Source organism: Dermochelys coriacea, chromosome 17, assembly GCF_009764565.3.
Source record: "Dermochelys coriacea isolate rDerCor1 chromosome 17, rDerCor1.pri.v4, whole genome shotgun sequence".
NCBI lineage: Eukaryota > Metazoa > Chordata > Testudines > Dermochelyidae > Dermochelys > Dermochelys coriacea.
In genome coordinates, this window is record NC_050084.1 from 4,503,041 (window position 1) to 4,518,798 (window position 15,758).

Genomic DNA, 15,758 nt, shown 5'->3' on the forward strand with positions numbered 1-15,758 from the left:
TTGAGGGCAGAGTAGTTGGATGTAGAGAACCTTTAATAAAACCATCAAAATAATTGTTTTATTGTCCACTTTCTATGTAGTGCTTTATAAAAGGTCTGGCAGAAGTAAACAGAATACCCTGTTAGTATGGGGAATTAATCCCACTAACAACGTGGCCGGAACAAAGGTATATACAAAGTTTAAAAGTAATGGTTTTGTTGCCGTTACTGTTTTAAATACAGATATAAAATAGAGAACAATACTGGTTTACACAACTTCCTGAGAAATATTTGGTAATGCTGCTGGTTGCAGTTCAGACACTTTTGTAGCTAGCTCAGCATTCATGACCTCTTCATCTTTATTTTCCTGAAAATAAGGACTGGAGCAATCCTCCTGACATGCTGTCTGACCACTATTTGTGTATGGATCTTTGTTTTGAAGTAATGGGAAATGCTTGAGAGTCAGACGTGGCTCTGTGGGTAGCTGTTGCTGGACATATAACCCATAGCGTTTCCTTCTGTTCAGTTTATAGATACGGAGTCTTTCTTCCTCAGCAGCAGGATCTTCAAGAATCCCATCCCATCGAAGGCTCTCATTGATCTGATCAGAAATGTCCTGCTCTGTTTGGATAGAGCTTGAAGTAGTGGAAGCTGATAATAAAAGCTTATTAATTTCTGCATCAATGTGAATCCCCTTTACAGCACCTTGTGCTGGGTCACGATCGTTCCTGAGGCTTAGTATTTCAAGTAACTGAGCAGAGAGAGTCTGATGCTTCTTGCTTTTGCTGTGATGATTATCTGTTGCAATGATAAATAATATTAGCAGAGAGCTTATATGGCATCACTGTCACCTCTGGCTTTACTGTTCACATGGTAATGAGAAAGTTACAGATAAATCATTAAACATAGCACAGACTCACTGTCAAGAAACCATATTTGTTAACAAAATATCTATCACATAAAAGCTCATTGTTGAGGGGAAATATGTATTTAGCTCAATGACTGATGCCATTTATAGAACTGTACTCATATAAAATGTACTTAGGCATATGTACTCATAACACTTCAATACCAGCATCGTGCCCATTGGACCAGTATGACTCTTGTGTTTTTGTAAAGTAGTTGTGTGCACTTTAGTGTTGTGTTTTTTCCAATGTGAATGTTAAACATTTGAGTTAAAAGAATGGCAGAAACTGAAATGAGAAATTGTGGCCATTATTTGAATACCACCTCAGGCTTTTAATACTCTGCCAACCAGGGAAATGAGATGGTCCCTGTGCCAAAAAGTTTACAGTCCTAAACGAGAGAAAGTTTTCATAAATCATCCCTCAAAAAATCAGATTGAGAGTTTGTTACCTGCTACAACTAGGATTAATTTCAGTTTTAATTTGTCTCTCCAGGTAAAAAGCTAGTGAAATGATACCACTGAGAAAAATTTCTCTTGCAATCTGTGCTGGAGCTATTTTTTAAAGTCTTGCTCCATTTAGGCCTCAGCTTCCACCAATGGTTATACTAAATAACTTTTGTCATTGTAATAAATTAATCCTGCTCCCTTCTAAAGTTCAACTTCACAAAACAGTCAGATTTTTTTTAAAATCCCTGATGTTTTAATAGTGTGAGTAATGTTATTTTAATAAGATGCCTGACATAATTTTACAGGTGTTCTACAATTGTACTGAACTGAATAGTTCTGTTTCTTTACATGATTGAAGAAAACCTCCCCAGATAAGAAGTTTTGAAATTAATCCCCACTGTTGATGTACCAGCAAGCCAAATACTGCTCATTAGAGGTCAGATAAATTTTGACTTGCATCAATTAAATGTTGAATTCAACCAACTGTAGTTCAGCTCTGTGAAAGAAAATCTAAAATATATCTAGCTACCTCAAATCTTGCTACAGTTTTGTGAAACTACTTACTCTCAGACAGATGTCCTATGCCTCCTACAGTCCACACGAGGGAGCTACATGTACTTCCAATAAACCAAAAAGAAAAGGAGTACTTGTGGCACCTTAGAGACTAACATTTATTTGAGCTAAGTACTCCTTTTCTTTTTGTGAATACAGACTAACACGGCTGCTACTCTGAAACCTTCCAATAAACCATTTGTTTAAAAAAATAAATGCAAAGGCAAACAGCAAGAAGTACTAACAGGCTATAATTCTAGCCCATATCTCTGGTCCTAGACACAACCCGCGGAATCTCTGTCTTGCAGGGTCCAGTTATTCCTGCTGGACACTGCAAACTTATATGAGTTCATCAATTTAACAAAGAAATTGATATGTACCAGGCTTGTTATCCCAAGGGGAGTTTCTGACACGCTTCAAACCAAAAGCATTCTTTCAGGTAGAATAAACAAACACATTTATTAACTACAAAGATAGATTTTCAGTGATTATAAGTCAAAGCACAAGAAGTCAGATTTGGTCAAATGAAATAAAAGCAGAAAGCATTCTAAGTAGATCTTAACACTTTCAGTGCCCTTACAAACTTAGATGCTTCTCAGCACAGGCTGGCTGGTTGCTCTTCAGCCAGGCTTTCCCCTCTGATCAGTGCTTCAGGGTTTGGTGGTGAAGTCTGTAGATGGAGGAGGAAGAGCATGGCAAACGTCTCCCTTTTATCATGTTCTTTCTTCCCCCTTGGCTTTGCCCCCTCCCTTCAGCTTCAGGTGAGCATTACCTCATCGTAGTCCCAAACTGACCAAGGGATGGGGTGACACACTCAAGCGTCCAACAGGTCCTTTGTTGCTGCCTAGGCCAGTGTCCTTTGTTCCTGTGAAGCTGGGCTGGGTTTGTCCCATACATGCTTCTCTGTTCCTGGAGAATTTTGCCTGGGCTTGTTTTAAGCCCCGAGGACACATTTTCAGCCTCATAATTATATACATGAAATTACAACCTATAACATTACTACAACAACAATGCTCAGTGCATCATAAGCCTTCCAAAGACACCCAACATGACAAACTTTGCATTGGATACCACACAATCATAAGGATGAACATGGGGGTGTAGGGTGTTCTCCCGAGATTCAGAGCCTCACACCCTCCAACATACACACATGGGTATAGCAGGCAATCTGTATGTATGCTGGTTGATCAGTAAGCACAGTCAGTAACTATACCCGTAACTTCTAAAGGTGATAATGCACTTCCCTCACAAACAGCAGGGACAGCAAAGTGGAGACAGACTCGATTCTCCACTACCTTACCCTTTGTGTGGTCATGTGCACCAGGCAAAGAGGGTATAAATCTGCCATTCTCATTTGGTAGCATGTTCCGTTCACTGTGCTGGTGTAAGTGATGGTCCAAGGTACTGGCGCACTGGGCCCACTGGAGCTAGCAATATGTTATGCAAAAGCCAACCTGGCCATAGCCAGAAGCAGTGTGGCCTTTGAGAAGTGACAGCTGCTTCCCACCATGCACACCTGCATCCCATCCACTTCTTGCAGGCTGTGCCCACTGGCACCCATTGCTATAACACAGCATTGCTAACCTGTCTCCTCAGAGGCGGAGGGGCTGTTGCCATGCCCACTGCTCCTGGAGTTACTGTCATCCTGGTCTGCTTTCTTTTTCTTCTTCTTTGGCTTCTTCTTGCCTGTGGCCTGTGGCGGGGATGAGGCTAGCATAGGGGTTAGGAACCCCTTAGCCAGCTTCTTGCTGCTGGCCTTGTCTGTCTTCTTGCCAGGCAGCAATTTCTGCACCCCCTTGCATCCTAGGCTCTTCTGCATGGGGCACACCCTGGCTGTCACACCGAGCTACTGCTGAGCCTGCAAATAAGGGGAAAGACTTGTTGAAGGGCCTTTTGGTGCCCCCTTCATCTGCTGCACGGTCCACCATCTTCCTAGCAGAGGGCCCACACATCCCCCCTCAGTCCCCCCCCCCCCCGGCACCTAGTCCACTCAGTTCACCTCCTTCTGCATCACCCTTCCCCCAAGCCTGTCCTTCTCACTCCCCAGAGCCCCCAGGACCTGAGGCCAGTGGCCCCCCTGCAGAGTCCTCAGTCCCTGCCCTGTGGACCCTACTCCCCAGAGCCCTCAGTCCCCCCAATCTCTGCCCCCTTGATCCTACTCTCTACTGATCTCTCCTCTACCTCTACCCCCAGTCCATGTTGCTCTGGCCTCTACCCCCCAGGCATCTGCCCCCAGAGACCCCTGTTCTCCCCAGGCCCTACCTCCTGGATTCAGCTCCGCAGAGAGCCCCCAGCGTCCCTCCCCCGACCCCTGTTCTCCAGAGAGCCCCAGAGACCTGCCCCTCCCCCCAGTCCCTGTCCTCGACCCTACTCCCCCCTAGCCCCCCGTCCCCGGGGCGCCCGAGATCACCTTCCCCCCCGAGCCGGAGCCGCCGCCGCCGCCGCCGCCGCCTCTCCCCGGGGCCCGGCCCGCGCCGCCGGCTCCCCCCTCCCCTCGGGACGCGTCTCCATGGCAGCGACTCAGCGCCAGCACCCGCGCCCTCCGCGACAACAAATAGTCCGCGTGTCCCCGCCCCCCCCCCCCCCCCCGCCCCGAGCCGAGCGCCGGGCGCGGACCCCGCGCGGCAGACGGGGGAGGGCGGCAGCGGCTCGTCAACGGGCTCTTCCGTCGCCAAGGCGACGGGCCTGCCGCCCTGCCCACCGCAGCCCCCAGGGGCCGGGATCGGGATCGGGATCGGGGCCCGCCACCCCCGCGCCCTGCCTCAGCGCCAGAGCCCATTGCACGGCCCAGGGCGAGCCTGGCCTTTGGTACCGAGCTCGTCAGAGCTGGCGTGTAACCGCTTCGTGCCACAGGCCACTTGCCATTCTCTGTGGGCGCAGCGCCGAGCGCAGCAGGCCCCCAAGCGGGTACATAACAGCGCGCGGGACTGCTCCGAAGGCGGGCCTCGCTTCGCCTCCCCTGGCACTGGGGGGTCTCCAGCAAGGCCCTTCCTTTGCTCGAGCCCCCACCTAACGCTCGCCAGGGCAGACGGGACTGAGCTCTGCTGGCCACTGTTAGTGACGCTAATAATTGTATTAAGATGATGTTGAAGTAAAAAGAAAACGGTGCCGACTTTAGGCGTAGAAGTTTCTGGTTATCAGGGACTAAGGTACAGATTATAAGGGGGGCGAAATTCGGTTTCGGAGCGGGTGGCGTAAGGAATACATAATCTGCCGTCTCCCCGATTGGGGGTAAAAGGTTAACGGGTCAAAGTGCAGACATGGAGGTATGGGGATATGTTGTCCCCATAATGGCTGTGTTCATTGTGGAGTATAATGAGCAGATACGATGATGAGGATGGATCTACCCTCATTTGGTGGGATTTAATGGTCAATGAGTTTATGGTTCCAGTTCATATGGTCCAATGGAAAAAGTTTCCCATAGTTGACGCACAATGTTGTACTGGCTCACACCTCCTGGCATTGTCGGTGGCCGGTGATGTGTTCGATGTAGATGTCCCTGGACCGTCGGATTGTGTCCGAGACCATGAGGCACCGCATGAGCCGTGTATACCGTCGACCGATCCCACAGGTCTGCAGCACACACTCGTTGCAGGGGTCCCAAGCGCCCAGGGCTCCGACAATCAGGGCATCCATCTGCACCTCGTAGCCCTTCACTCTCAGGGTGTCGGCCAGCGGGGGTGTATTTTTCCAACTTACAAGCTCGGGATTCGTGGAAGACCAGGATCCTGTTCTCGAAGGAGACTGTGATGTCGACAAGGATGATCTTTTTCTGGTCCTCGTCGGTGACGACCACGTCAGGTCGCAACTGGCTGTCCGTCCCAGGGATGGCGGAGTTCACGGCGACCTCCCCCAGGCGCAGTGCGATGGCTTTCACCAGGCGGTTCTGGATGGCATTGTGCCATCACCAGGCACTGGAGTGGGGCTTGCAGCTGCACAGGACGTGGGGCAGGGTCTCGTTGGAGTAGCTGCACTTCCTGCAACACTTGTTTCGATTCCCATTGCGGACGGCTCCGTTGAGCGGGACACAGTTGAGCCAGGCGCGGTGGATGAACCGCCAGTTGGCGAAACGGGTTAAGCTGCCCCCGGCGAGGAAGTGGTTGCTGGCGTCCCACTTGCTGGTCAGTTCGAAGACTTTACCCTGGTCCGGTTTACGCTTCAAGGTTTCTATGTACAGTGAGCGGAGGGCCGCCTTCAGGGTCCTCTCCAGCATGCCCTTGGCGCTCGGAGTGACGATGTTGTTGTCGTAGGACCTGATCTGCAGTACCAGGACTCCCAGCTTCTGGTGCTCCTTGCACCACTCCCAGTGGCAACCGATGCGCTTCCGCAGACGACGTGTGCCATTGCAAGCGCGGGACCACAGTGAAGCGATGTCGCCACCGTCCCATCCAAATTCGCCATCCAGAGAACCACTTATCTCATGACATTGCTACAGTTAGTCTCACCTCGCAGAATCCCGGTTTTTCTTTTCTTTTCTTTTCTTTTCTTTTCTTTTCTTTTCTTTTCTTTTCTTTTCTTTTAACAGATTTAATAATTTTATTAAGATGATGTTGAAGTAAAAAGAAAATGGTACAGAGTGTAAGCATAGAAGTTTCTGGTTATCAGGGAATAAGGTACAGATTATCAAGGGGTGCGAAATTCGGTTTAGGAACGGGTGGCGTAAGGAATACATAATCTGTAATCTCCCTGATTGGGGGTAAAAGTTTAATGGGTCAAAGTACAGACATTGAGATATGGGGGTATGTTGTTCCTATAATGGCTATGTTCAGGTGTGGAGTATAATGAGTGGATAGGATGATGAAGATGGATTTACCCTCATTTGGTGGTATTTAATGTTCAGTGAGTTTATGGTCAGTACTCCACAGGGATGCTGCTCAAACTAGCCATCACCTTCAGCCCCCAACTAAAACCTCTCCAATGCATCATCAAGGATCTACAACCTATCCTGAAGGACGACCCATCACTCTCACAGATCTTGGGAAACAGGCCGGTCCTTGCTTACAGACAGCCCCCCAACCTGAAGCAAATACTCACCAGCAACCACACACCACACAACAGAACCACTAACCCAGGAACCTATCCTTGCAACAAAGCCCGTTGCCAACTCTGTCCACATATCTATTCAGGGGACACCATCATAAGGCCTAATCACATCAGCCACACTATCAGAGGCTTGTCCACCTGCGCATCTACCAATGTGATATATGCCATCATGTGCCAGCAATGCCCCTCTGCCATGTACATTGGCCAAACTGGACAGTCTCTACGTAAAAGAATAAATGGACACAAATCAGACGTCAAGAATTATAACATTCAAAAACCAGTCGGAGAACACTTCAATCTCTCTGGTCACTTGATTACAGATCTAAAAGTTGCAATTCTTCAACAAAAAAACTTCAAAAACAGATTCCAACGAGATATTGCTGAATTGGAATTAATTTGCAAACTGGATACAATTAACTTAGGCTTGAATAGAGACTGGGAATGGATGAGTCATTACACAAAGTAAAACTATTTCCCCATGTTATTTCTCCCCCCCACCCCACGCCCCACTGTTCCTCAGATGTTCTTGTTAACTGCTGGAAATGGCCTACCTTGCTTGTCACCATGAAAGGTTTTCCTCCTTTCCCCCCCCCCCCCCCCGCTGCTGGTGATGGCTCATCTTAAGTGATCACTCTCCTTACAGTGTGTATGATAAAACCCATTGTTTCATGTTCTCTGTGTGTGTATATAAATCTCCCCACTGTATTTTCCACCAAATGCATCCGATGAAGTGAGCTGTAGCTCACGAAAGCTTATGCTCAAATAAATTTGTTAGTCTCTAAGGTGCCACAAGTACTCCTTTTTTTTTTGCGAATACAGACTAACACGGCTGCTACTCTGAAACCTGCTCAAACACTGTAATTCCTCTTGCTAACAGGAGTTCATAGACCCTGGTGATGGGGGTGGTAGAAGAACCTGAACAGAGTCTCTGCTGGTGGCCCTGATCCTGCAGAGATTTGCACGTGGGTTTAATTTTATGCCCTGTGAGTGTGTAAAGGTCACCACATGCTCATACCGGGTGTAAATTGAAACCTGTGCCTAAGTCTTTGTGGGGTCAGGGACTAACTAACTCTGTTATTATAGTTTTCTGCCTGTCACTCTGCAGCTACCTGTCCCATTTGCAAAGATCTCCCGCAGCCTTTGCCCAATCGCCTGGTGTTTTAAACCTTTTATGCCTGTTACAAAATCATGATTCTATTTTCATATACCCGAGTTAGTTAAACCTCAGCCTCTCTTAACCACTGCCACACCCTGTTGCCCTTTAGTGACCCTGTAGCTCTGCTTAGCTACGCCCCATCATTCCCTTCACCTACTAGGACTTTTGCTACACAAATTCCCCTCCCGTCCAGGGCTCTTGGGCCAAGGTCCTCCTGGTCCATGTAGTCACAGTGTCCAAGCGCAAATGCTGGAGGCAATCCTAGCAGATGTATAGTGACTGGGGGCAAGCTTGGCAGGCTTTCAGGCGCTCGCTCTCTCCTATGCGTGGCCTGCCTGCTCCTCTGGTGCTAACAGGTGCTTTGGGAAGGCTGTCTGTTTTGGTTGTATGGGAGGGAGGAGAAGAGCCTGTTTGCAGCAGCCTGTCAGCAAGAGGGATGATTTATGTAATGTGGAGAAGTTGGGAGGTGACGCAAGCTGCCATGTGAGCCAGAAATTCATCTCCATAAAGGTCTGTAAATGATGCATAATTCCTGATGTCCTAAGAGAGTGAATGATCCTCCTGTCTTTAACTCATTACCTAACATGGGTTTTCTCCCTGAGAATCCCCGGCTAAGCCATATGAATTTAGGGCTTACTCAGTTTTCTCTTCCCTTGCAAATACGAGTAGAATTGGATCAATAATCATGTGTTGCAATGATATGTTTAGTGCACTGTGTTACTGTAGAGTATTATTTTGAACTAGTCTTTGTGCCTCAGTTTCTTCACCTGTCAAAAGAAGAGAATAAAGCCTTGCCTTCTGGGGGAAAGGAGAGTGATGAAGAGGCTTATGGGGGGCTTAGTTAACTAATGTGTATGCTGGCAGGCACTGCGTGTTGGTCCCTAGCGTTTGGAAAGTGACAGAAGTGTTTGCCAGTCACTCTTGGAGCTCTCAGCAGGAAGGTCTGAAGCATTGCTAGTGTTACAAGGGAGAGGTATTGTCAGTACTAAACAACAATGTGTTAGCAGGGTATTGTAGCCAGAGACAGAGGCCACTCAATGAGTCAGTGGCACAGGTGGAAAGAGAAGTGCTGATGGCTATCCAGCCCTGTGCTCAGTCCACTACTCTAACCTCACAGGGGTTAGCTGGAGAAAGGAGGTGGGGCCTGTTAGGGAATGACTCCTATGCAGTATTGCCAGTTCTCACCAGGTTATCACAAATCTTGCTACATGGGTTTTTTTGGTCTTACCTGTCTCCTGAAAACCTGCTGAAAAGCGCCAGCCTACGAATGTTTGCTTTCTCCTGTTACTGTCAAGGGGGCTGACACCAGCAAGATGGCCACTGTTTTCCTGCAGTCGAGTCACGTGTGGAAGTCAGGCTGCCCTTAGTAAAGCTGTCTGCTGCCTCCCCCTATTTTCAGTGAGACTAAAGCCAGCCTACAGGTGAAATGGGTGCCGCTCCATCATCTGTGGCTCAGGGGACTGGATGCAGGAGCTGGGGGGAGCAACAGGAACACTGTGAGAAGGGGCAGGGAGAGAGAGGGGGGAGCACGAGACAGATTTATGGGGTGTAGAGGAATGGGGGGCAGGAGGGAGACTAAGGAGGGTGCTGAGTGTTCAGATGGCAGCTCTCCCAGCCAAGGGGGGGGGGGGGAAAGCAGCCATTGTTGCTGTGTTGCCAACTCTCCTGGGATGGCTGTGGGCCATGGGATTTTGTCGCCAGCAGGAGGAGCTCTTGTGATGAGTTTTTCCCTTCCTGCAGATTGCAGGGCTGGGTATGCGGGCAGAGCTCTGTATGAGAGTCTGGGGGGCCTAAGTTCGTAGACCAGCCCTGCCACTGATCACTCCCTTTATGTATGATCCTAGAGCAGAGAGGGGATCCTGGGCAATGGGAGCTGGGGACTTGGTGCTGGTGGGAGCCAGGGATAGGTGAATCCCCAGGTGGGAGAGTCAGGGAAGTGCTGCTTCTAACTCCTAGGTAGAGATGTCCCCGGGCAGCAGGATGCAGAGAAGTGTTGCTGCAGGGGCAAGAGAGTCATGGATGGCGGGCAGTTCCCCTGCCTTACAGCTGAGAAGGGTTGGTGGAGACTGTCTGAGCAGCCAGGGATAGGCAGGCATTTCTGTGTGCATTAAATGTTGACTTTTCAACCAGAAATTCTCACACACCCATTGGCAGGGAGTTCAAGGTAAAAGACAGACTGAAAAACATGATTAAAAAAATCATATTTTGTGTTGAATGTTATTGTTTTGGGTGTCAGACTCACCCAATACTGCCTATTTCTCTTCTCCTCTCCTATCTCAAAGCAAAGGGTTTCAGTAATGGTTCATGGAGCGAGGGAAGAAATGTGTAGCACACCTAAGCAAATAAATATGAGATGTTTTTGTGATGTGAATGCTTGTGCCTTAGGAACAGGACTGAGACCACGTTCCAGCCATCCACCAGTGATGATCAAAACTCCGTCTGGTTTAGGGATTGCCTGCAGGCTCTGCATCCCTCCTTATTACTGAGCAAGCAGCAGCACCAATGCCATTGCATGGCGCAGACAGAGCTGGGCTGAGTCTCCTTTGCAAGGAGATCCCTTCAGCGGCACTGGCATGTGAGGAGTGGGGGAAACGGGCAACACTGGTCCCAGTCTGACTCCTTGGGAAGGACTTAAAAGCAGATTCCCAGCAGATGAAGCACTTTGCAACAGGTTCCAATTATCATGCAAAGTCTCCCATGTCCCTTCTTTTCAAGTGTCCCAACTTGAGAAAACCAAGCAAGTAAGGTAGACTATGACCAACTCAGCCAGCACTGGGGTTTCTCTGCAAGCGAGCCATGGCTCAGCTCCGCATGCAATTTCCAGTGCTGACACTGCTTGCATGCACCCTGCAAGCGGGTGAGGCTTTGCCCAGCGCTGCAATCTGCGCCTCGGCATGCTCTTGCAGTAGTGTGTGAGCCCTGGGCCCAGCTCTGCACGCATGGTGACAGTTAACGCCTGGGCTCGTGCTCCCAGCTCCGCACAGCCCCGGGGCTGCCTCCTGCTGGGATGCTCTGATTGGCTGGGCAGGAGCCGGGGCTGGCGCGAGCTCGCTGCTTCCCGGCTCCAGGTTCCTTGTAGTTGTCGCTAGAGGGCAACGAGGGTGCATGGAAAGGGAGCAGCAACTAACGTGTGTGCACGGTAAGAGGGTCGGGGGACGTGGTTACTTGCAGCCTCCAGCCTTCAATTAAGGAATCAGTGATCACCAAACACAGCAGCCGCGCTTGCAAAGAGAGCCTGCCTGGTGGTGAGGATTAGCAGCAGTAGCTCCTGTTAGATGTGGTCACGGGGCGCGGGCATTTTTCAAACAACCCCCTCTCCCCCACAAAAGAGGAGCTTGCTGAGGAGGGGGAATGTGGTTGCATTTAAATCTACCAGTGCAAAGTGCTCGTTGTTATGGGGTGACTGGGAACGGCCCGGGCTCAAGCCGCTTTTGCAGGAAGTTTTTGTACTTCGCAATTCAGAAACAAAGCAAAATAACCCCGGGCAATAACCGCTGAGGGTGTGCCAGCCTGCCTGGGACAGTGTCACTCTCTGCAGCAAGCAGGGTGGGTGCGGTGGGGTGGGACAGCGGTGTTGCTTGGGACGGTGGAGCAAAACCAGAGACAGGCTGCGGGGCGATTTTTATGCACCATGTAAACGTGGATATAAGCAAAAAGAGTGGATCGACCTTTCCCACCCTCCTCCCAAAAAAGAATCAACAAGCAGTTCAGGATTAGAGGCGATGAGGATCCGTCTGTTAAAAGGCTTCTAACCCTGGCGATAAATCACTACATATACTCTGGAGTTGGTTCAGTGCTAGATCTCCCTGTATTTGGTTTTATGGCATATGAACTGTTTGCAGGGGGAGCGGGGCGGTGGGTTTTTTTGTATTTTTTTGGTTGTTTTTTTTTTAAAAGCCGAACCGCTTGTGTCTCTAATCCAGAGGTGAACCTGGATGAAAAGCATTTACAATGTAGTTACTGAAGCAAAAGCAAAATGTTCTCTCACTTCCTTGACATGAAGGGGGATTGAGTTGCATTCTGCTGACTTCTCTCTCTTTCCCCCACTTCCGGAGATTGAGAGGTTTTGATGCAGAGTTGGTGCTAGCCCATTTGGGGGCCTTAAACGAGAATATTTCCCTCCCCCCCATACTAATAGTTAATAGGGCCCCCCCTTCCCTGAGCTGCTCATGGCTCTAAGCAATTATGCCTATTCCCAGCTCTGTTTAGATTCAAAGTTTGGCAACAAGCGTTGTACTCAGGCAAGTTGTTATGAAATCAGACTCCCAGGAGCTTTCTCCTAAAACAGACCTCGAGCTACAGGCAGCTGTTCTCTGACAACAGTTAATAGTTTTGTTCTAGTTTCAAAATGTCAGTAGCAGGGATTTCTTGATGATGGGGATTCCTGATCCTGCACAATAGCTAATAGTTCTCTATGGGATCAGAAGGGGATGGGGAATTGAAAACAGGAGCAACTGCAGTGATCTGATATAAAATAACTCGGAATATAAGAGTTTTGTGGACTGTGTGGCCTACAGAGAACTGGCTATTGCTGTTATGCTTGATGTGCATTACAATAAGGTCTGGGAACTCCAACCAGGAGCAGGGCTCTGTTGTGCTTGGTGCTGTATGCACACACAGCAAGATGAGGGTTCATCTTTCTGACAACTTCTCTCCAGTGAGCTGTTTGTTCAGTGCATCTGTTCCCTGCCATCTTAGGGCTGGTCTACATTAGAAAGTTAGGTCGACCGAGCTACATCACTCAGGGGTGTGAAAAATTTAAACCCCTGAGAGACATGGTTAAGCCGACCTAAGCCCTAGTATAGACAGCAGTAGGTTGGCAGCAGAATTCTTCCATTGACCTAGTTACTGCCAGTCGGAGAGGTGGATTTACTACAGTGATGGAAGAAGACCTTCCATTGCTGTAAAATCATGACTGGTGTGGAGAAAGTAAATAAGGAAGTGTTATTTACTATTTCTCATAACACAAGAACTAGGGGTCACCAAATTAAATTAATAGACACCAGGTTTAAAACAAACAAAATAAAGTATTTCTTCACACAGTGAACCTGTGGAACTATGCCAGAGGATGTTGTGAAGGCCAACACTATAACAGGGTTCAAAAAAGAGTTAGATAAATTCGTGGAGGATAGGTCCATCAATGGCTATTAGCCAGGATGGGTAGGGGTAGTATCCTTAGCCTCTCTTTGCCAGAAGCTGGGAATGAGCAACAGGGAAAGGAATCACTTGATGATTACCTGTTCTGTTCATTCCCTCTGGGGCACCTGGCATTGGCCACTGTTGGAAGACAGGATACTGGGCTAGATGAACCTTTGGTCTGACCCAGTGTGGTGATTCTTGTGTTCTTTTATACTCTGCCTGCAGTTTCATCAGTCTCATAATAAATGTAAATGTCATAGGATTGACTCATGAGTAAGGTAGTGAATTTTGACCCTGGAGAAATGGGCTCAGTTCCCATGCTGCCTTTGATACTTCTGTTGAATTCCTGCTTGTAAATGGGAATAATGGTACCCCTTTCCCCCATCTGTTGTCTGTCTTGTGTACTTCAGGCCCTGTTCCACTTAGTAGGGCTTCATGCAGGTGCAGTGATCGGCTTCAGCCTGGATGCTGGAATCATGCAGAATCAGGTCCTTTGATTGTAAACTGTGAGAGGCTCTGCCGCTGAGTTGCTGGGTGACGTTGGACAAGTCCTTTCTTCTCTCTGTACCTCTGTTTCCCTCCCACTCACTCTGAGTCTTCCTTGCCTGATTAAACTGTAAGCTCTTTGAAGCAGGCAATGTCTCTTAGTATGAATATATACAGCGCCCTGCCCAGTGGGGCTCGATCTCAGTGGGCCTCTATGCACTGCAATAATACAGATAATAAATGTTCCTTAATCCATGGAGGGTTTCAGCATGTATGGGTCCTCTTGAATACTCATTTCCCAGGATAGATCTATAAAATGTTGCTGAGTACAGAAAGAATACACTGCTGTAATCTTTTTTTGACCACTCGGTATCCAAGACAGATATGAAGATTGTCTGGCAGATACAGTGTAAAACCGAGATTAATTAACCAACTGCTCATCCCATGTGTTCCATGTATTCATTGAGTGTTGGGTTGTTTAGCTAAAAGACAAACTAACATTTATATAAATGGATGTTGATTATATTAATCAAAATGAAATATGAAAATAAAAAAAATACCAGTGATAGAAAAATGATGGTTCTATAAGAGAGTTTGCAGAGTTTAAGTGAATGCATTTAACAAAGGGTGTTAAAATTTACCAAGGTGTTATAAATCAAATCCCAGTAAATCCAAGTTTTATTGTAAACTCATTCTAATCTTCTGTTCCGGAGCAGTGCCAATATGGAATTATGGATCCTTAATACTGGTCCACTCCTTTATCTATATAAGGGTAATTTCACTGTAACTAATCTATCAGTACTATTTGTAATATGCTTATTGGTATATGCGTATTTAATAAACATTAGTTCAGGTTGTGTATATTTTACATGGAGGCATAAATATTTTTAATAATCTAAGATTTTAAAATACCACAATTTAAGATAAAGGCCCATTCTTTAAACTTTGTTCTCATGAGTAGAATCACTCAAATCAGTTGGAGGACTAATGGGAGTAAGCATTGCTAGATCAAGCCTTAAATTTGCTTAACTGTTCCCACTGTCTCCTTTAATCTTAGCTGCCTGCATTATTAATGTAAAATGAAGTAAAGGTAGCAACGTACTTGTTCTCTTTGAAATAGGGTTGTCATGACGACCTACAGTTCAGTATGAAATCTGATGGTTTCATACTGGCCAGCACCTTTGACTGTGGAGATTTGTGATTAATTCCCATATCCTGATTGTTTGTAAAATTACTACTTTTTCTGCCCACTAGAATTCTTGCTGCTAGGGAGAAAAAATTGCAGGCCTTTCATCCACAGCAGAGTGGAAGTACAATCTGGCTTTGAAAAGTGACTCCTCACAGAGACCATGTATGTGTGTGTGGATGTTTTATTAGTCCATCGAAACAGTGACTTGGGCAAAGGCCCAACTATTTTAAGCAAGTTTCAGAGTAAGTGTGTAGTGTTACATTATCTAATGTAAACTGGTGTGTGGATGGTGATGTTTGCTGAGATCCAAGTATAGTAGTATTTCTGCGACCAGTAAGGAAAAACCATTCCAATTACTCAGTAACAACAGTGCAGTCTCTCATTGCCTTAGTTAGATCTGCTGCATTAGGGTTCCTGTGGTAGCTGAAGACAGTGGCAAAATTCCCAGTGGCTTTAATGGGATGGGGATCAGCCCTTTAATATCTTGTAGGAGCCAAATCAGACTTCATGGTTGTTGCTATGACCATTTGGTCCTTCACAGGAGATGCAGAGATCACCCTCAGGTCTTACTGCTCTAAAAACAAGGGTTCTGAACAAATGAGATCCAAGAGAATCTCTGCTAATAGTACCGGGCATATGACACATTTGAGCAGTTCTTGTATCTGTCCAATAGACGACGGTTGGTAGGGTAGTGAAATGCAGCCTTGCAGAAATGGATGCTTGCTAAATGGCATCCCAGTTGATGTCCTGGTATTGAATTGTGGTGGTGATGTTGCGTTATTGTGATCTGATGTATTAGTGTGTTTACTGAGCATCGCAATGCAGTGGGCCAAAGTGTGATCCAACGGGCAGAATTTTACC

The 15,758-nt window shown here is 47.4% G+C and overlaps 2 protein-coding genes across 7 annotated transcripts in view; one reads left to right on the plus strand and one right to left on the minus strand.

Annotated features, from left to right (window-relative positions):
• Positions 1-38: 38 nt before the first annotated feature.
• The window catches only part of C17H17orf97 (chromosome 17 C17orf97 homolog), a 32,287-nt gene continuing 16,567 nt past the window's right edge, over positions 39-15,758 (minus strand). The window contains exons 1-3 of one of the 3 annotated variants that reach the window (XM_043499361.1): positions 4,697-4,824; positions 3,469-3,742; positions 39-776 (exon numbers count right to left, since the gene is read on the minus strand). In XM_043499361.1, coding sequence (XP_043355296.1) covers positions 247-776; positions 3,469-3,703 — 765 coding nt within the window. In that variant the 5' untranslated portion in view covers positions 3,704-3,742; positions 4,697-4,824 and the 3' untranslated portion in view covers positions 39-246. Of the gene's footprint in view, positions 777-3,468; positions 3,743-4,294; positions 4,399-4,696; positions 4,825-15,758 lie in introns of those variants that run through there. The other 2 variants (XM_038375880.1, XM_043499360.1) reach the window with 2 other exon arrangements.
• The window catches only part of RPH3AL (rabphilin 3A like (without C2 domains)), a 125,627-nt gene continuing 118,367 nt past the window's right edge, over positions 8,499-15,758 (plus strand). For 2 of the 4 annotated variants that reach the window (XM_043499355.1, XM_038376252.2), the window contains exon 1: positions 11,143-11,222. The gene's annotated coding sequence lies outside the window, so the exon portion shown is untranslated. Of the gene's footprint in view, positions 8,594-10,952; positions 11,223-15,758 lie in introns of those variants that run through there. The other 2 variants (XM_043499354.1, XM_038376249.2) reach the window with 2 other exon arrangements.